Source organism: Aspergillus pseudotamarii (genome assembly GCF_009193445.1).
Source record: "Aspergillus pseudotamarii strain CBS 117625 unplaced genomic scaffold BDV38scaffold_46, whole genome shotgun sequence".
In the NCBI taxonomy this organism is placed as follows: Eukaryota; Fungi; Ascomycota; class Eurotiomycetes; order Eurotiales; family Aspergillaceae; genus Aspergillus; species Aspergillus pseudotamarii.
In genome coordinates, this window is record NW_022475060.1 from 23,801 (window position 1) to 42,638 (window position 18,838).

Sequence of the window (18,838 nt, forward strand, 5' to 3'; positions counted from 1 at the left end):
TTACATAAAAGATATATTACGCTCCTCGAATGGGGGTTATAACACCATGTTTACCCAGTGGGATGATTTCAAATATTAGAAGAATAATATAAAAGCACCAAACCACTGTAGTGCATTAGATATGTCATGTTTATACCAGCCCAAGTTACTCCTTGCATACTTGCATGTCATAGAATCATGGTGGGTCAAGTTTTAAAAGCTATTTTGTTTTGGATACAGTAAAGAGGATATCTCCTCGATCAGAATTTTCACCCAGCAATCATAACACTGTGTAATATACTGCAGGCTTAAGAGGACCCAAAGCCTTCGCAGCCAGGGAGCGGTTTCCCATGTCAGGGACGTGTATCCTGAGATAGATTGGCCTATAAGTTCACAGTGTCAATCGTTTCGTTCTTCTCTAGTGCACATCATAATGAAGACATCGGCCCCAGCAGGTGATGCCAGTAGGACCTTCATTGGTGAGCTCCGCTTTTACTGGCAGCATTTTCATGTCGTCCACTTCATCCTCGTACTGGTGTCACCCAGTCTGATTGCCTTTGGGATCCAGCGGGTGACATTGAATTGGAAGACGGCGCTATGGAGTGTTATTTGCTATTTTATCTATAGCGTAGCCATGACTACAGGTGGGCCTTTCTTCGCTTACAGATCGACATCGACTTTGATGAACACTGCATCTATATAACTCCATTGATCTAGTCAAACTAACTCCCCATTATCCTCTAGGTTACCACCGGCTTTGGTGTCACCGATCCTACCGTGCCTCCCCGCCTCTCCGATACGTCCTTGCCGCCCTCGGGGCTGGACAGTTTCAGTGGTCCATCATCTGGTGGACGCGTCATCATCGCGCCCACCACCGCTACCTGGATACGGACAATGATCCTTATAATGCCCGGCGAGGGCTCTTTTATTCGCACGTTGGCTGGTTGATCGGATATAACCCTGAGACATGGGGTTCCGTTGATATCTCGGACGTAGCAAATGACCAGGTAGCTGTATGGCAGCGTCAGTATTACCCGATTCTGGCTGTAATGATAGGACTACTGCTCCCATCGGCCGTGGCTCACATCGGGTGGAATGACTGGCATGGGGGGCTTCTATATGCAGGTCTTGCCCGGGCATATGTTCACGGACAAACTACCTTCTTGGTTAACTCGCTGGCGCACTGGCGCGGTGGCCAGTCATACTCTACTACACATAGCGCGCGGGATAATCTCTTTGTTGCTCTTCTAACCTCCGGCGAAGGTTACCATAACTTCCACCATCGATTTCCGTCAGACTACCGAAATGGAATACACTGGTACAGCTTTGACCCCAGCAAATGGCTAATCTGGTCCTGTGAGCGGTTGGGACTTGCATCGGGGCTTACAAGGAGCCCGGCCAGAGAAATCGAACGCGCCACTCTTGTTGCCCAGGGACAACAGTCGGCGGACGGCAATGCAGGAGCTCTTAAACGACACCAGTCCAGTAATGTGGGCCACCTCCACTTCCCGACAATGGATTTGGCCGAGTACGAGCAGCAGACACGGACGGGGCGCTGCCTGATCATAATTGCAGGGTACGTCTGCGATGTCACTGATTTCATGCACAGCCACCCGGGTGGGCAGTGGTTTCTCCAAGAGGCCATTGGCGGTGATGCCAGTGTCGCCTTTGATTCCGTAGGGCACTCCGAAGAGGCGCAGGATATGGTTCGGTCGATGCAGATCGCCTCTGTACACTAATAGGGTAACAATAATGCCACAGCCAGCCTCCTCCCTATGAGAGTTGAATTTAACGATGTCCTAATATACCGAGCGAGACGTAGATTTGCAGCAGTAATGCCCAAAAGGGCTAGCAGGAGCTACCATACGTGTACACAAATTTCAGCTACCAGCTCTGTTAAAAGGCACCGTTTACACGAGCAACAGCGACAGAGATTCGAACGTCATACCACATGGAGTATACATTGAATAGATTTCCCAAGCTACGCCGATATAATGACTGACTATTAACTGTATAAATGCCTTTCCTTCCCCGGTCAACTGCACCGGTCAATATCAATTTCCATAACTACTTTCCCCAATGTGCTGGTAGTAATAGTCGAGATATGTTCAGGCTGAAGCCCTCAATAACGCATCACTAGGCCTGACTATCTTGATATCGTCTAAATAATGAAATATAAAGAGGTTAATCCTGAATTCTTCAATGATAATAAGCCGGTGGTGAAGTTAATGTTGCCGGGAGTATTGGAAGTCGCTTGATAAATACACCCGATTATCCGGCGGGGGGATAAGGCAAGGCGGCCAGGGATGGTGGAGTTCAATAATTGATAGCCGTCTTGTAGGCTGGTGTTTGGCCTGGTATATTTGCCCCCGTATTTGCCTGATATCTATAGAAGTCCGGCCTCTCACACTCAAACTACCATTCACTTTCTATTTTCTTTCCTCTCCTATCTTGCCTCCAACCTAGTGCACTGTCTCCTTTCCGTAATGCAGTTTTATCCAATGATTACTTTTATTAAGTGTGATGCTATCTAATCCTCTACTTTTATTCGGCGGCTTGCGGCGTTACTGACAGCCATCTAGATAATAAAGATACTAAAATCTCCCGAAGAATTATCGTTATGGTTATTGTACTCAGAGTCAGTCCTCGCGACAGACGACTTAGAACCTAGAAAAGGCGTTAAAAGCGAATCTCTGAATATTTATAGAGAATCAGCTATTGTCCAAAACCGAGTTCATTTCATCACATGCACGTATCCACTACTACTACTGGAGCCTATGTCGGGTCTACCTCCATGGGGAACATTGGACATTGGACGGATGAAAGTTTAGGGTTGCTTTGGGTCGATGTAAAAATGAAACCATGCGTCATGTAAATGTGTAGTTAGAATAGTTTACTTACTGTGGGCGGAACAGATTTAAGTCTTGAGAGTTGGTATAAATTGATTTCAAATTAGAATGGCTATTACCTTTAATATAGAATACAAGATATAGCCTTTCTACTAGTAAGATGTACTTATCCTATTCTTATAGCTACTCTGGACCTTCCGAGTTTATAAGACAAACCGGATTGCTTGAGTCTGTTCTACATAACGACAGCATTTTGTAACGATCAACGGTGCAATGTGGGACTGCAAGTCAAAGCTACATGTGTGCACCACAAACTCGGAGTGTGCAGGCATATGAGCAGGGTGAAGGGGGTGAAGAAAAAGGCACCGCTATATATAAGTCCTGCAAAATAATAAAAAAAGAAACATACAACAGGAGGGATTCGCTGGTGGTCACCCACCCAACTACTAACCTCCCGGCGTGTGGCTTAAGTACGGCTGAGCGGACGGGAAGCCCTGTTCTCCACACCCTGTGGTCGTATGTGCTTGGATATAGTGTAGTTAAGGGATAAGTACAGCTTCTTATATTGCGACGATTGAAAACAAATGGCACCTCCCTTCGGTCGTCTTCTTCTTCTGGCCAGAGTAGGATAAAACTGAATTTGTCTTATGAGGGTAGAATTCGGCAATAACTCATAGAGTGACTTATCCAGCTAAGGTGGATGCTACGGACTCAGTAACCCTTCCCTTTAGTTACTTTATATATAACAGAGGTAGAGAGAAAAGGTAGGGAACTTCAACAACGACTTGAGTAATCTATACCATTGCTACTAACAATCTACAGAGTTGCAGCTTGAATCTTTATGTTCCAGCATTATTTGGAAACCCTCTTATATGACTTCAAAGATAAAGAGTTACAATATTGTAAGTACATAAAATCCTAATTCTCAACATCAAAACTCACGAGTTCGAGTTATCAGCACAAGACCACGCAGAAGAACCTGAAGTAGCCTTGCTAGACGCAATAATATTGACGACGGATCCATAGGTTCCAGCAACCATCAAGAAAGATCCAGAGACAATGACTAGGATGCTCCAGGACGAAAGGAGCATCCATTTGAGGGTTGGTTGCTCTCTGCCACTTTTCCAATTATCATATAACCACATGCAGCCCATCGGCTGGAAGGACATGAACGTTCCCAGTAGGGCGCCGACGAGGGAAACCAGATCGGAAAAGATGGGGATGCCACTGGCAATGAGGTACGATGAAACCGTAATGGCGAAAGTGCAGCTCAACCATGTTGCCCAATGTTTGAATGTGTTGGCGGTTAGATGTTCGGATCCTCGTAAGATGCGGACGAAGAGGTATTTGCTTGAGAACTATACTTGGTTAGAAAATAGAATCAATAAATGAATGAATCGAACCAAGGAAGAAAGCAAGAAGTCAGGGTAAAACTACTCATATCACCCACATGAAGAACGATGACCGTACTGGCCACCAGGCCAGGAAGTGCGATGCCATATGCGACCTTCTTGATTAAGGTACCGGCAGATCCAAGCGCTGGTGATGCAACGTATGAGCCACAATAGTAATAAATTACGGTACCAATAGCGATGTATATCGAAGTTAGAGCAGTCTGGCAGATAAGTAGGGATCTTGTGTACTGTGAAGGATCGCGCATCTCTGCGGCAATAGGAAAGAAGCCTAATTTTGCAAATATCAGCACAGAGAATCTTGACAGGGGGACATATCGTGTTTCAGTGATAGAAAGCAATGGTGGCCCATGGTAGCCTCGTCACTCAATCAGTTCTGGGGAAAGTAAAGATAGCTTAGACTGACCAGGTGTACCGGCGTACGCAAAGACGATGGACGAGACTGCTGTAATTGCCTCGACGAACGATGGATTGCCAACAAGCTTGTAGTCCGATACCCAGGGTCCGTCCCCCTTGGGCGCAGCCGAAGGCCGTTCCTGGATACCGACTGCGATCGTGGCTATCATAACTAGTGATCCTTGAGTCAGTATTTGAATGCCGGCCACGACAAGGAGCTACGCACCAGCCGTGAAAACGGACGCCACTCCAGCCCACGCAGCCCATTTCATTTTCCCCAAAGTGCGGATGCTGGCCAGGCTGAATGAAACGATTGAAGCCACGGCAACAAAGACAGCCGTACATGTCCCGTGGGCCGAAACAGCGTTCAACCCTATCGATGTGCTCAATAGCCCGGAACCAGAACAAAAAATCCAGTCTGGCATGGATAGATTAGAGTCAACTCTAAAGACTAGGCTTTCGTCAAGACCCACAGATGCAAACCGCAATACCCAAGACCTCACGGCCTACTCGGCCGAACAGCAGCTCTCCTGCATCGTCGATGGCATACACCTCTGGGTGCCTCCTTTTGAAAGTACCAATAACGTAGTTCGACCAGGTGGTTATGGTTGCAACTGCAAGCAGGCATATGATACCTGGGATCAATCCCAGTGAGTCAAGGATTTGGGGGATGGATAGAACACCAAGCCCAAATTGGGTCTTCAGCATGAGAGCCACGGTTCCTAGCCATCCAACCTATCGATCGTTAGAGACTTAAGTAAAAGTAAAAGTTGGTTAAAAGAGTACTCACGTCGCGGTAATTCGGCCCTTCTTCAGTGATCTCACCAAAGACTGCATCGTGTGCTATGGGAGGAGCCTCTAGAGCCATCGATGACTTTTCCGTTAAACCAGCTTGTAGGTCTTTTGGTTCTGACATGGTTATATTCTTTGAGGAGGGAATTATGTCTCAGTGGTATAGGATAGCCTAGAATACCTGAATTGGGAGAAATGGGCCTGTAATAGGCATTATGGCATGGGATAAGACCAATTTGTTGATACCGAAAACCCCGGTGGTGGGTCTTATATAGGATTCAGGAACATTGGCAGTGCTTGAGTATACTCCGGAGATACCGGAAAGACATACCCCATACTGGACCGGTGAGTAGCGAGTAGTTATCATTGGACAGCATGGATCGCGAATAAGATGATGACCTCCACGATAAGCATATCGTATTTCCCAACTCGACCATACATCTACATCGCAACCATGATTGCCGGTCAATTAAATAGCGCGCTTTTTCTTCTTTTTTTTTTTTTTTTTTTTTTTTCCATTCCAGCCAGTGATATCGTCTGAGCCCTAGGCAGATGATTAGGATTTCAAATGGTTTCCCAAGAGTTAGCGGGGTCACAGGGGAATCTGGGGTCTGGGGTACGGCTACTAGGGCCAGTCTGAGCAGGAGGTTTGATACCCGGGATATGGGACTCAGAAGGGACAAAGTTCATACTCGAAAACCATACCAAATACGGTTAGTTAGTCTCCCTTGGCGTGGGGGAGTAGTGGAACGAATGTCACTGGTTGGCGCTACGGCCTTTGCATCCGATACTAACTCGGAGAGACCTGCCTCGACGGCAATCGTGGGAAGTGAGCAACTTAGCACGGGTGGCAATCAACATATCGCCCCAATCTATAGTGTTTTAATCCTTGATCTGCTCGCGAGCCCGTCCCCCGCATTCGATCGAGTCTTGGTGCTCACCAGCTATCGCGGCCCCACTCCATCCGCGTTACCCCACGAGAGCCAACGTCTCTCCCGTCAAAGCTCCGGCTCTCGAAGTTAACCGTTCCTCGAGAGACAAGATGCCCCCCAGAGATGCTGCAGAAAGACGCTCGCTGAGGGCCAGCAAGCGTGTGGCTAGAGCGTACGTCCGCCCCTACCCTCGAAAACTGCATTCTAGTGACACCTGGAATGAGCGAGAAGTTGCAGAAGATGCCGTGACCAAAAGATCAGATGCACCGGCTCTCATCCGTGCGATCAATGCAGCAAACGAAATTCAGCTTGTCATTTTGAGAGCCTGTCAGAAACGGTTCTGGTAACGCGAAGGTGAGGGAAGGCATCTGCTGGAATTTGTTTTCAAATCTAATGGTCCCAACCGAGACAGATATATTAACGACCTCCACGAACGACTAGCTACGTTGCAGCATAGACTGAACCAACCGGCCGCTTCGGAATCGGCCCCTAAGCAGCTTGCCAGCCTGTCATGTGAGCGTCATGTCACCGCGACGATCCTTGATACAAAACCACTAATGCTTTCTCCAGGTGATGATGCAGCGCCATTGCTATCGTCTGCCGATCGCGATGACCAAGACCTGCATTGCAGACAGGCTACTGCAACGGCATCCAGAAGCCAAGGTGGAATGGAAGCCAAGGCGCCTCTGACAAATCCACTAGCTTTTCACATCACAGACTGGGTTCCAGGCCCTATGGGAAGACCAGGTGAACCTTTCAACTTGCATAGCAAAGCATTAGTGTTTTATCTGACGATTCTAGTAGTTTTCATGGGCACGTCATCTAGTTGGGCCTTCGCTCGGCGAGTGTTGGGAATGACTCACGAGAAACTGACCGGGTCATCGTTGTTTCCAGACCCAAACAATCTGCTTTTTGATGATCATGTTTACGATCTCAAGTGGGACGGAAACAAAGCAAACTGTCCCCAGGACCTCTTTGACGTCTCGAATCTTCCGACACCGGAATTCGCCAAATATCTTATTAGTGCGGTCAAGTTCCACTGTGGACAACTTTTCTATCTATTTGACGAGGATCGTTTCATGGAGCAGTTTGCAATTTTCCAGCAAAATCCAGCGAAAGAAGCCCGATCTTCACCTTTATGGTTTTGCCACTATCTTCTGATCCTTGCGTTCGGAAAAATGTTCGTGGTACAATCGACCAGATCGCAGGCCCCTGCCGGTGCAGAATACTTCCTCCAGGCTATGCAATGCATGCCGGACTTTAGCTTCTTTGATGGCGATCCGATTGAAAAAATACAGGTCATGTGTTGTGCTGCATTATATCTCCAGTCCGTCCACAGCCGTGGCCCCGCCTATCGTATGGTAAGAATGAAATTCCCCTTGTCTCTATTGACTTCCATACTGATGGGTTTAGATCGGTAGTGCTCTTCGCTCGGCTCTATCATATGGCATGTATACTGAAATGCATGGGATCTGTCTTAACCAAGACTATGTGCAGCGAAGCAGCCTTGTGTGGTGGACTTGCTACGCCCTGGAACGCCGGATGTCGTCTCTTCTGGGAGTGCCAATGGGAATCTCAGAAGAGAGCATAAGTACTTCATTTCCTTCGATTTCCACGCATATTCAAGGATCGAATGTCCTAGAGATGCAGGTTATGCTATGTCAAATCCTGGCAAAGGTAGACTTGAGTGCGTTCTCCTTGCCATTAGCCGTTTGACCTTTGCTAAAGAAAGGCTAGCTGTATATGGCAGTGAAGGAAAGCTTGACAGTCGCTATCTGAGCGCGACTCAGTCTGTTCTCCGAGACATTGCCCACGTCACCAAACAATTGAATAACTCGTTCAACCTATATACCAATGGTTCCATGAGTGGTACTTCACGAATATCGGCACATTTATATATTTTCCAACATCAGGTAGGACATCTTGAACCTAGCGTCTCTGAAATAAATACTCACCTAGGTGTCTAGTGTATCATTCTCACGACAAGACCCCTGTTGTATATATTTCTCCAATCCAAATTGGGTCTGTCCGACCCTGCGTTAATGGACTGGCTGCAAGCTGGGACTGTGCAGGCTCTCCTCCACATATGCGTCGAATCCGCCCAACAGATTCTAAGAATCCTGTCCAACTTACTAGAACAAGGACTCTTGGGTAGGACATCTGCCTGCTATATATAAGATCGTTTATACTGACTGCGAGCTGTGTAAGAAACATTTTTGCCTTTCGACATGGATGCGGCATCTACATCAACGATTTCACTTTTACTGGCGGCTGCAATTGACCCATCTCTACTGCGAGATCACTCACCCTGGTCCAAGCGTGCGTACACTATCCTAGATGAGATGAGCGCTCGCGGCAACCTTTCTGCTAGATTAATCCGGTCGGAGTTGAAGCAATTGGCTGGTGAACTTGCTCAGCTGGCGATGAAAGAGAATATAACAACGGTTCTCCCCGGAAGCACTCGTGAATCAAGGGAGGGGGACAGTCCTGTAGCCATGGTTCCTTCAGTCGAATCGGGTGAGCATAGTCACTCACTGACGTTGAAATCTGCGGAAAGCTTTGAGCAACATTACGAGCTCAGGCCGGACCAGTTAATGGAGCTGGCCAACTCTTTAGACCTTAATAGCCTGACGTGGCCACTTCCTTCCGTTGATGATCTGCCGGACTTGGATATCTGACATGCTTCTTCAATACCAAGAATTTGAGAATGCTACTAGAGAAACTGTATCCTTTTCCCTTCTCGTTGTATTCATGCTATATTTGTATCGTTTCTTTTTCGTAGAGTCTGATCAAACGGGGGTAAGCAAGTGCTCTGTCTAGTAGTCGAAAACGTCCAATGACTCCCGCTTTCATCGGGTCTCCATGGTTGTTAGCATTGTTGGAGAACATCCAATGCGCTAGACTGGGCATTGCTCACGTCGTTTGTCTTGATTTCCCATGCTGTATGACCCAATTGCCGTAGTGTACTACCCCTCATTTTCACCCTGCGGTGATATTCCGATATCTTGACTTTGATCAGGATTGACACTGGGGTCTGGCCCGGTAGGATTACGGATGATACTCCGTTAGGGTATAAATTTGAGTTCCCTCCAATCAGATCACGGGATCGGAGGAAAGGGCCGTAGTGTCATCCATATGTTGGACGATGCCTGGCAAGCCAAGACCTTTACCCAGCCAGCGTCAGACACATACCTTTTTACCCCTGCTTAACCAGGGAACGAAACACGCACAGACGTTCTCAGTTTCTGATGCGATGCCGGCAGTTGGGGCCGAGTATGTGGGGACTAGATTGGTTGGGTCTGAAGGCCGGGTGAAGATGTAATCCCACTTTAGCTACCTTGAACCGGACTCTCAAGTGACAAGAGTAGCATGTCTGGTAGCGTGTGCTACACATACCAAACGGATCATCTCCGATGCGCATTATTGAAGAGGGGTCGGCTACCGTAGCACTCAAAAAGGTATATATATGCCCTCCAACAACCCCATATGCTAGTCATTCAACTCCCAGTGTTCTAATCTTCTTTCCCTTCATTCTCCTCTTCCTTTCTCCCACAAAACAAACATGGAGCGATACGATGTTGCAGTTGTTGGCCTTGGTGCCCTTGGAAGCGGAGCAGCCTACCAAGCAGCCGTCAAGGGAGCCAAGGTCATCGGCTTCGAACAGTTCGAGTTGGGCCACGTACGCGGAGCCTCCCATGATACTTCACGCATTGTCAGAACTTCATACGGTTCCCCTGAGTTCGTTGCGCTTGCACGATCGGCATACAAAGACTGGGCCGACCTGGAAAAACGGTCTGGTTTGAACCTGCTGGATATAACTGGCGGTGTTGTATTCCTGCCCAGAAACGGACCAACCCCCTCTAGCGACTTTACCAAGAGTCTTGACGCCAATGGTGTTCCTTACGAGCTACTTGATTCTAAGGAAGTCAACCGACGTTGGCCCGGGTTCAACATTCCCGATGGAATTGATGCCGTGTACACAGCAGATACCGGCATCGTCCATGCTTCCAAAGCCGTCACAACTATGCAGTACCAAGCTCGCGCTAATGGAGCTGTCTTGAGAGAGAAGACTCGAGTGGACCGCCTGATACCAGATGGCAACGGTGTAATCATCGAAACGTCCAAGGGTCGGGTCCGAGCTGGGAAAGTGATCCTTGCGGCCGACGCCTGGATAAACAAACTTCTTCGACCTCTTGGAGCTGAGATCCCCCTCACCGTCATGCAGGAGCAGATTACCTACTTCAAGCCGGAGAATCCAGCTCTCTTCGAACCAGAGCGGTTCCCCGTGTGGATTTGGGGTGGCGAGAAATGGTTTTATGGATTTCCGACCTACGGCGAGCCAACCATCAAGGCAGGCCAGGATGCCCAGGAGAATTTTATGACGCCCGACAACCGCACCTTTGTTCCTTCCCAAAGGGTGTTCAAGACCCTTAAGGATCACATGGATACTATTATCCCCGGCCATGGCCAGGATCTGCGGACAGTAACCTGTCAATATTCCATCACGCCGGATCGCCAGTTCATTATCGGCCCGATTCAAAAGAACCCCAACATTATTGTCGCCCTGGGTAATGGACACGCGTTCAAGTTCGCTCCTGCTATCGGTCGAGTGGTGGCGGAGCTCGCCATTGATGGAAAGACCAGTGACGATATCAGCAAATTCCCCGTACCGACTCCGGCTGGCTCGAGCAAACTATAGATGAATGGTGGTGTATGCTCCTACCTATTGAAATTTATCGTTCATATGCCAAAAAGCCCCCTCTAGGGCAGCCTCTTGACTCTGATAGCTATATAGATACTATAAAATTTCTTTTCCACATCTCGATCAAGCAACGTAACACAGCTAAACTTTCCGTCCTGTACCTGCGATCTAAAAGGATGCATCACAAAGGAGAACCCTTGCAGATGGACAAAGTAACATATGCTTATTTTCCCACCCTGTTGAAGTCAGCCTGTAAGCTAAAACAGCATGTCTGAAACAAACTGGATTGCCCATTCCGAAACTAAGCAGTCTAATAATACTTTTCATGACATAGGATTTTAAAGCAGATGATACTGGCAAGCCTTCCACACTGCTAAGTTTCTTGAATGTCTCAAGAGCAATCCATATTTTAATCTTTGCGTTCATTGCAAAGAATAATAGCAGCATACTATTTTCTAACATTCAAGTGCTGGAAATGATATTCCCCCCACTGGTCTCTAAATAGTCCGAATATCCACTTGGGCCACCCAAAGATCCCGACTTAAATTACAAGGAGTCTAGTGGTATCAAGACTATTGCGTATCGCATGCTCCGGCCGTTTTGCTATCCGCAGGCGGCAAGCTATAACGCTACAGATATTGTCTTAGCAGAGTCTCTGCAACGGTATCTATAAGGAATGAAAGTATGTATACGGGAATTGACGAGTATAAAACTAGTGAAAAAGATGCATGATGATCCTAAGGTGGAGCCATCTTATATGCAGCCCACGCAGTCCTGGATAACGGTTCTTGGCCTGCATTCACTATGGAGATGCTAAAGGTAATGCTGGTCTAGATAGGAATTCGTATTAAATCTATCGATTATATACCAATATTAGAGGATAAGCTGATGCTGGTTTCCCTGGCTTTTAAAGGTCGGACAGAGATCATAAATCATGCTAGGTACAGTGTCCTACGCACAACAGGTAAATCTCCTTCAAAGTTTATATACTTAATCATGTTTTGTTATTATGGATTAGCTTTAATAGCCACTTGTATCCAGACTGCATTAAGTTAGGGCTTAAAGAAATAAGAAAAGAATACAAAAATTAGATAAATGGGAAAAATAAAGTAAAGTAAAAGAAGAATAAAAACCCAACAGAAAACAAAAATAAAGTCGTTATAAACATGTTATTCACCTGCAATGTCTGCAATAAGGCGTGACGTTAGCTCTACTTAGAGTTCTTATCTCCCATAGTTTCCTGGTGGGTTGGCGTCCGCTGCATATCTAATAATGGTATTTCGCTGTCTTCATCCCGTCCTGGCAACGTGGCTTTTCGTAAGCCTATCTGCTGAAGCCACGCGTCTGTAGATGCAAGAATGTTCCCTTGATCCTCATGCAGCGCATGCCCGAGTATCCTACCTGCAGATGTACGAGCAAGGTACGTTCGCATTTGCTTCAGGCTGATGCGCCTTAGAATAAGGAGCCAAATACTCCATGCTCCCAGTGCTATGCAGAGGACCAGTAATATAAACGCAGGGATAGCGTACGGCAGTCGATATTCAATCTTATGTGACCACAAGGCAACCGGCACATTCACCTCGCCGTTGTCTCGCTTTGACAGCCCCTCTCCATTCCTTGACGAAGGGGTGCTATGCCACCCGCGCGTGCCTACCACAGTATTGGCCGCCATGTCAGTCCACATAAGTTTGAGCATCTGCTCAACGCCGGTTGGTGATTGGGATAGCTCAAGCCATTGGTTATATAGAGCCAAGTCGTTAAGCCCCGTATAACGTGAACTGTATTTGTCCACAGTTTTGATATCGAAGATGGATGACAGCCTGTCCATATAAAACCGGTTCCCGGGCATGTTTGGCTCTCCGGTACCGAAGTCCGATACGAATAGATCTGGATAACCAGGAAGCCAGAGATGGTCTCTTTGGAGAGTGGAGATGTCGTCACGAGTGCCTACATCTGGAGACACGATGCCCCAGAGAGGTCGTACGTTTCTTAACGTGTGGTTGGTTAATCGCTCGACACCCCATAGTGGAGGTTTTGATGAGCGCTCTATACTCTCGATTGCAAGTCTGGACAGCTCCCCTGTCCCATTGAATTTGAAGGTGACCTTGCGTACAGCTGCTTTTGCTGCTGCAGCACAGGAGTAGATCGGAGTGCTCCAAGTACTATTTGTGTCTGGGATGAGCGGGTCCCCATCAATCCTTGCGGGTGCCGCGAAAACAGTGCCACAAGTCACACCAATGAACGATAGGTTAGACAGATCTTGCATTGAAGGATAATGGCAAGCCTCCTGCGCAATTGCGTAGGTATCGCGGGAAGTGAGATTGAACGGGTTAGGGCCCTCAGGGGTAGGGGTGAGTGACGTTGTTGTTGCTGACTGGTTAGGAGACGGCAGTTCAAGGAACCTAGCATACCCAACGTCTGTCTGAACAGTCACAGGCGCAACAAAGATATTCGATATGCCGCGGACATCGAACTTCTTTCCGATATCTGAATTCATATAGGCGAAGGGTGCCAGTCCATCAGAACCGTTAGTCGTTACATTGAGGAACTGCATCACTAGCATATTATGTCTCCAGGCAGCATTGTAGGCACGCTCATACAATGCTACATTGTTCTGGAAGTCTGCTTTGTCTATCTCATAGGTTGCATGGGGTAGGTTGCGAAAACCGCCGTGGTCAACCAGGACCGAGTCCCGTGTGTCCTCAATGCTACCTGACTCACTGGACGGGTTGTACCTGTAGTCCACAGTCAAGTTGGTGTTCACACAACGTGCTTCAGGTTCGATGAACAGTATATCTTCTGTCCACCTCGCACCCATAGGCACATCGACAGGAACAGTATGGTTCCGGAAACCTATGCGTCCGGCTTTGGTATCAATGATCAATCCCTCTACCGCTAGGATTTCTTCCTCCATGAGTAACTGCGAGATTTGTCGGTAATATCCTTCAGAAACTACACTCGCGTTGTTCAGGGCCACGTTGTTCGTCGACCGAAACGACCTCCACTGGATGTCGAATAGGCTGGAAACAGTCGGCGATACATCTCCGCTGGTGAATAAATGAACACTACTCGGCCAGATGGAGTACGCCTCAGAGGGGTCTTCAATGTCATCGATGTTTGGCGGCGCACCAGGACATCCCTCCGGGGTATTGGGGTCATCATCTGCGTAACAGATCCTCAGTGATCTATATCCATCTCTCGATCGGGTGGCTTTTCCGAACGGCGATGTATCAGAGGCATAACGGAATGGGACATTCGTCGGGGTATCACCAGGGCCAATCGTATCATATAGGCCCAAAGGGGTTACAATTCCAGTGATTGCAATAAGCCCAAGCGCACCCAACTGTAGCCAGTTGCAAGCTTTGATCGCTCTGCTGACCCCTGTACTGGCGGCAGTATCAGAATCAAGTATCGTTGGCCAGTAGGACGAATGAATCAGCCGACTGACAACGGACCTAATATTGTGTCAATAACAGCACTAAAACTAGAGAAACCAGAAATACCATGAGACGATCGTATTCTCCTCTGGAAGATGACCGATAACTATCAAACTTATAACAGTAGGAACGAATAGGCGGACTTTGACATATAAGTATCCCGTGTGATAGGTCTTCACTACGTTCGGTTGAACCTACCCAAAAAGACGGCAGCAGCAATGATACCAGACACATAACCCACTGTGAGCTCTGCCATGACGTGCGAAACTTTTATTCACAGTTTTTTTTTTTAATGTACGCTGATAAGCATATGTCCTACGGAGTACCTTAACTGTTATAAGTTCAGGAGATTTATGGGCCCGACTTGAGGTGGGGTGCAACAACGAGGCTCTACTTTCAGGCCAAGCCACCCAGTACGAGGTATGAATGCCAAACTTGTGAGAGGATCTTGATGATCAGCGGCTAATACGAGAGCTGCTTAGCCTTTTGCGGAAATATGCCCTAATGAAGCGAGGCTCGTCGGTCTCGGCGGGTGTCCATCACAACATCGATCCTCGTATTTTGTCCACAGGCCAATCAACTCGGGGACCGTGCTCTAAGATAGTCTAATGAGTAATGGCACATCTTTCCCTGAATGACTACAATGCCATGAAACTATATTTCAGTTTCTGTGTTGACGAGGTGCGGGTGATAATGGTCACCATAGAGGCTACGCGATCAGACACCAATCAGTCATACGGTCTCTCAGCTGTTTATATCTATTCCTGAACATGAGCAACAAGACTACTGATTTGTACATTTCGATTGGATCTCTCATATCTACTGTATCCCTAGTGCTTTTATTCCATAGAGGATACTTAGATTATAAGTGGCGGTATGCTGTGAGAAGTAGAGAGTTGCCGGTTTTAACGACGGGAAGCTATTTAGGTGTGACCTAGGGCAATCTGAATCGTAGATTCGAAATTATGTGACCGTTTAGTCTGGCAGAATATATGGCCCTGGATGGATCTCTTAGACTGGCCTCGCATAGAGAGTTGGGGTGTTTGCTATAGCATTCTTCATATACATCATTCAGGAAGTAGAGTTCTAACTCAGCTCTGGTTAAAACTACGGCCAATTTCTACAAGGCGAAGCCTTCCAGAGTAGCTTTGATAGTAATTACGAGTAAATCTATAAGTTATAGCTTAAGTATAGATTTAGACTATAATAAGAACCGAACACTAGTGTAAAATAGCTATAAATACGGGGCAGTCTAATAACATGGCCAACCCCGGAGAGAAAGTTATCACGGCGTATAAAAATGTTTCGGGAGTATTAGTTTACATGGCAAACCTTAGAAGCTCTTTTAATCTTCGCATCAGCGTTAGGTATACCCGGTTATATGGACAGTCCCACTTCGCTATCGGCTATATGCGAGCTAACGTCACGCTATTCTGTGGGTTTTTCATCAACTTTGCTGCGTCATAGAAGCTAGGACAGCTTTTAAAAGCACCGCTCAATTAACAATAAAACCCAGTTCCTCAAAGTACGGAAAATTAATCAAAGTCCTGTCATTCTATTCTATTATATTGTATTCTTGTATCAGCGCACTGCCCAACCGTCATAATGACAATCAAAGTCTTCGTTACCGGAGCCACAGGCTACATCGGCGGTGACGTCTTGTACCATCTACATCAGAGATATCCGGATTTCGAATATGCGCTGCTTATCCGCTCCCAGGAAAAAGCAAAGAAGGTGCTCTCTAGCTACCCGAAAGCCCGGATCGTCATTGGCGCCAACGACGATTCTGCATTACTGGAGCGTGAAGCCGCATGGGCTGATTTTGTCATCCGTGCGTATACATTCTTTCCTTTGCCCCCGGCCCCTTCCAGATATCTCAATGCAAAGATACTAATGTAATAAAGACACTGCCGACTCATCAGATCATGACGGTGCTGCGAAGGCTATAGCCAAAGGGCTCGTGCAGGGTCATTCCGCCTCGCGACCTGGATTCTGGTTGCACACAGGTGGAACTGGGATTCTGACGTACTTTGACTCGGAAGTCAAGAAGACGTTTGGAGAGGCGGATGACAAGGTATTCAATGACCTTGAAGGCATCAACGAGCTAATTAACCTACCTGCGGCGGCGTTCCACCGCAACGTGGATGAGATCGTCCTTAACACCGGTATCGAACATGCCGATGCGGTCAAGACGGCTATTATCTGCCCACCTACGATCTATGGTGAGGGCCGTGGACCGATCTCTGGTCGCGGACGACAGGTCTATGAACTTGCTTCGTTTGTTCTGAAAGAGCAGTACTGCCCTCGCATTGGGAAGGGTCTTTCTCGGTGGAATAACGTCCATGTCCGTGATTTGAGCAGGGTGTTTGAGCTGCTGGTACAGGCTGCAATGGATCCGTCTTCCAAAGATGACCCCGAGATCTGGGGAGCGCATGGTTACTATTTCACGGAAAATGGTGAGCATGTCTGGGGCGATTTGTCCGTAGCCGTTGGCGAGGAAGCCTTTAAGCAAGGGTATATCAAGGGCGGCGGGGCTCCCGAGCTTCGAGACTGGTCGATTGATGAGGCTGTCAATTCATCGGCGGGATTTGAGGCGGCGAGCTGGGGTATGAACTCGCGTGGTGTGGCTGCGCGAGCGAAGAAAGTCCTTGGTTGGCAGCCGCAGGAGCGAAGTCTGAGCGATGAGTTGCCAGATATCATTCGGTCCGAGGCAGCTAGAATGGGAGTTTAATATGTTGCAGGTGTGATAGGCACACCATTTTACAAGGGGCTATTTGTGATTGCTAGATATGATCCCTACCTCTTATTGAGACTTGAAGGCGAACCGCATTCCTATAGATGATCCATACAGCTACTATGTAAATTAGAAATCAAATGGCGCTGGTGGGAGTCTCCCAAGTGAATCTTCCTTCGCCTTTGGGTCAGTACCGCATCGCGTTCGCTCATCAATCTTATGACAATATGTATCACCATTTTACCTCTAAGTTCGAGGTCTAATACCTACTATGCTTTCAATTTTCCTTGTAAGAGTACAAAGGGATACAAAAAGGAGGCTCTGAGTAACGTGTAGGCTCTCGCCATTGCTAGGGCACCAATCAAGATCTCGAGGTTTCTTAAGAGGATGAGGCGCTACAATAGACGGCATCACATTGCACTATCAGAGGTAATAGAGTTCAAACAGTATGAGATATCGTCAATATGCATCTAACATGACATGTCCAACAGGTTCCAATAATAGCATCTACAGGACGCCGGGGGTAAAGTCAACCACCACAGCCTTCTCAATCAACCCATCCAGGCTTCTGGCAAATTCTTGGTGCACGGGGTCGCTCGCAACGTAATAGTCTCGTTCTGCGGTGGTTGCAAACTCAACAATGAAGGCATGTGTGAGACCACCCTGGAGAGAAAGTCAGCGGTTCTGCTAACATAAATTCCCAAAGCCAGAGGTCCATGAACGCACCTGCGCTCCCTCTGGAGAATTATCCTTTCCACCTGACGCTGATCGAATATACGGTTTTCCACTTGATGGGTGGAGGCAGTGGTCCTTTAAACTGAGCATCTGCTTGCATGCCTAGACTCTTCTTAGTTGCTGCACAAGTGTAGAAGATGCCACCGAGATCTAATTCATCAGGGAATGAACGTACGTTTTGCACAGATTCAGGAGCCGCATCCTGCTTGAATTGGAAAAGGACAATATGGGAGATTGACATTTTAAAGCCAGTTCTCTAGCTTTCCGAGAGATCTACTGAATCGATTGACGATAGGTGCGAAACTTGATCGTTCTATGATTTCTATTGCTTGACGTACCACCAATACCCAAAACTTTGGGAGGGGTTTGATTTGGTTATATCATGGGCAGCCACCACCAATGCTAGGTAGGGAACTGACGACTCGGACTCGCCGATATGTGCGGCTATATGGCTGACAAATGCATATTCTGAGTGACGATTTAATTCACATCTTATATTTGGCAAAGGAGTGGGGGGAATCTCGGAATTGATTTCCCGGCTGCAACCCAGGAGCAATACCCTACTCATTGAAATCCGAGAGTGGCTTTATTTATGATAAGCCACGCTTGAAGGCACCTAAACTCGACAGTGAGCAATACGAGAGGTTGAATCTCGATCGTTGTAATGCACTTGGGCAACAGGCGACAATCAAGATCACTTACTGTGACGTTAGGATCTCTTAACAATGAGTAACCTCGGAAAACTCCATTCATTCATTTGTCTATCAAGGCTCAATCAAAATCTTTATATAAGCCCTGCTGTTCTGAGCCTACTCCGTGAAGGCCCCTTCCAAAGCGCTGGACAACGGAACGGCAACCGTGACTGTGCTT

The 18,838-nt window shown here is 47.4% G+C and overlaps 7 protein-coding genes across 7 annotated transcripts; 4 read left to right on the top strand and 3 right to left on the bottom strand.

Moving 5' to 3' along the window:
- Positions 1-412: 412 nt before the first annotated feature.
- On the top strand, positions 413-1,718 carry BDV38DRAFT_272976 (acyl-CoA desaturase; the record flags this gene model as incomplete). The annotated part of the gene is made up of 2 exons (XM_032057592.1): positions 413-623; positions 724-1,718. 2 exons carry the CDS (start codon positions 413-415, stop codon positions 1,716-1,718), a joined length of 1,206 nt encoding a protein of 401 aa, XP_031911177.1.
- A 2,048-nt stretch (positions 1,719-3,766) lies between these two features.
- BDV38DRAFT_294776 (transmembrane amino acid transporter protein-domain-containing protein) lies at positions 3,767-5,552 on the bottom strand (the record flags this gene model as incomplete). Its single annotated transcript, XM_032062566.1, has 6 exons — positions 3,767-4,186; positions 4,279-4,511; positions 4,647-4,808; positions 4,863-5,054; positions 5,110-5,371; positions 5,427-5,552. The coding sequence occupies 6 exons, from the start codon at positions 5,550-5,552 to the stop codon at positions 3,767-3,769; spliced, it is 1,395 nt and encodes a 464-aa protein (XP_031911178.1).
- Positions 5,553-6,470: 918 nt separating this feature from the next.
- BDV38DRAFT_272978 (fungal specific transcription factor domain-containing protein) lies at positions 6,471-9,038 on the top strand (the record flags this gene model as incomplete). The annotated part of the gene is made up of 7 exons (XM_032057593.1): positions 6,471-6,532; positions 6,773-7,107; positions 7,165-7,721; positions 7,774-8,047; positions 8,098-8,273; positions 8,328-8,511; positions 8,569-9,038. The coding sequence occupies 7 exons, from the start codon at positions 6,471-6,473 to the stop codon at positions 9,036-9,038; spliced, it is 2,058 nt and encodes a 685-aa protein (XP_031911179.1).
- Positions 9,039-9,692: 654 nt separating this feature from the next.
- Positions 9,693-11,075, top strand: BDV38DRAFT_294779 (FAD dependent oxidoreductase). Its single transcript, XM_032062567.1, has one exon. The coding sequence runs from the start codon at positions 9,923-9,925 to the stop codon at positions 11,057-11,059; it is 1,137 nt and encodes a 378-aa protein (XP_031911180.1). The 5' UTR covers positions 9,693-9,922; the 3' UTR covers positions 11,060-11,075.
- A 1,197-nt stretch (positions 11,076-12,272) lies between these two features.
- BDV38DRAFT_285130 (uncharacterized protein) lies at positions 12,273-14,755 on the bottom strand (the record flags this gene model as incomplete). Its single annotated transcript, XM_032060422.1, has 3 exons — positions 12,273-14,517; positions 14,566-14,641; positions 14,698-14,755. 3 exons carry the CDS (start codon positions 14,753-14,755, stop codon positions 12,273-12,275), a joined length of 2,379 nt encoding a protein of 792 aa, XP_031911181.1.
- A 1,277-nt stretch (positions 14,756-16,032) lies between these two features.
- BDV38DRAFT_294785 (NAD(P)-binding protein) lies at positions 16,033-17,370 on the top strand. Its single transcript, XM_032062568.1, has 2 exons — positions 16,033-16,330; positions 16,404-17,370. The coding sequence occupies exons 1-2, from the start codon at positions 16,105-16,107 to the stop codon at positions 17,228-17,230; spliced, it is 1,053 nt and encodes a 350-aa protein (XP_031911182.1). The 5' UTR covers positions 16,033-16,104; the 3' UTR covers positions 17,231-17,370.
- A 370-nt stretch (positions 17,371-17,740) lies between these two features.
- On the bottom strand, positions 17,741-18,209 carry BDV38DRAFT_285132 (Dabb family protein; the record flags this gene model as incomplete). Its single annotated transcript, XM_032060423.1, has 3 exons — positions 17,741-17,896; positions 17,960-18,070; positions 18,144-18,209. The coding sequence occupies 3 exons, from the start codon at positions 18,207-18,209 to the stop codon at positions 17,741-17,743; spliced, it is 333 nt and encodes a 110-aa protein (XP_031911183.1).
- Between the last annotated feature and the right edge of the window lie 629 nt (positions 18,210-18,838).

What these genes read in the sequence shown, in the direction of transcription:
- BDV38DRAFT_294779 (XM_032062567.1), top strand. Translation starts at nt 9,923, where the DNA reads ATGGAGCGATACGATGTTGCAGTTGTTGGCCTTGGTGCCCTTGGAAGC.
- BDV38DRAFT_294785 (XM_032062568.1), top strand. Translation starts at nt 16,105, where the DNA reads ATGACAATCAAAGTCTTCGTTACCGGAGCCACAGGCTACATCGGCGGT. An exon ending in ATGGGCTGATTTTGTCATCC is followed by an intron (nt 16,331 to 16,403) that starts GTGCGTATACAT and finishes AATGTAATAAAG; the next exon opens with ACACTGCCGACTCATCAGAT.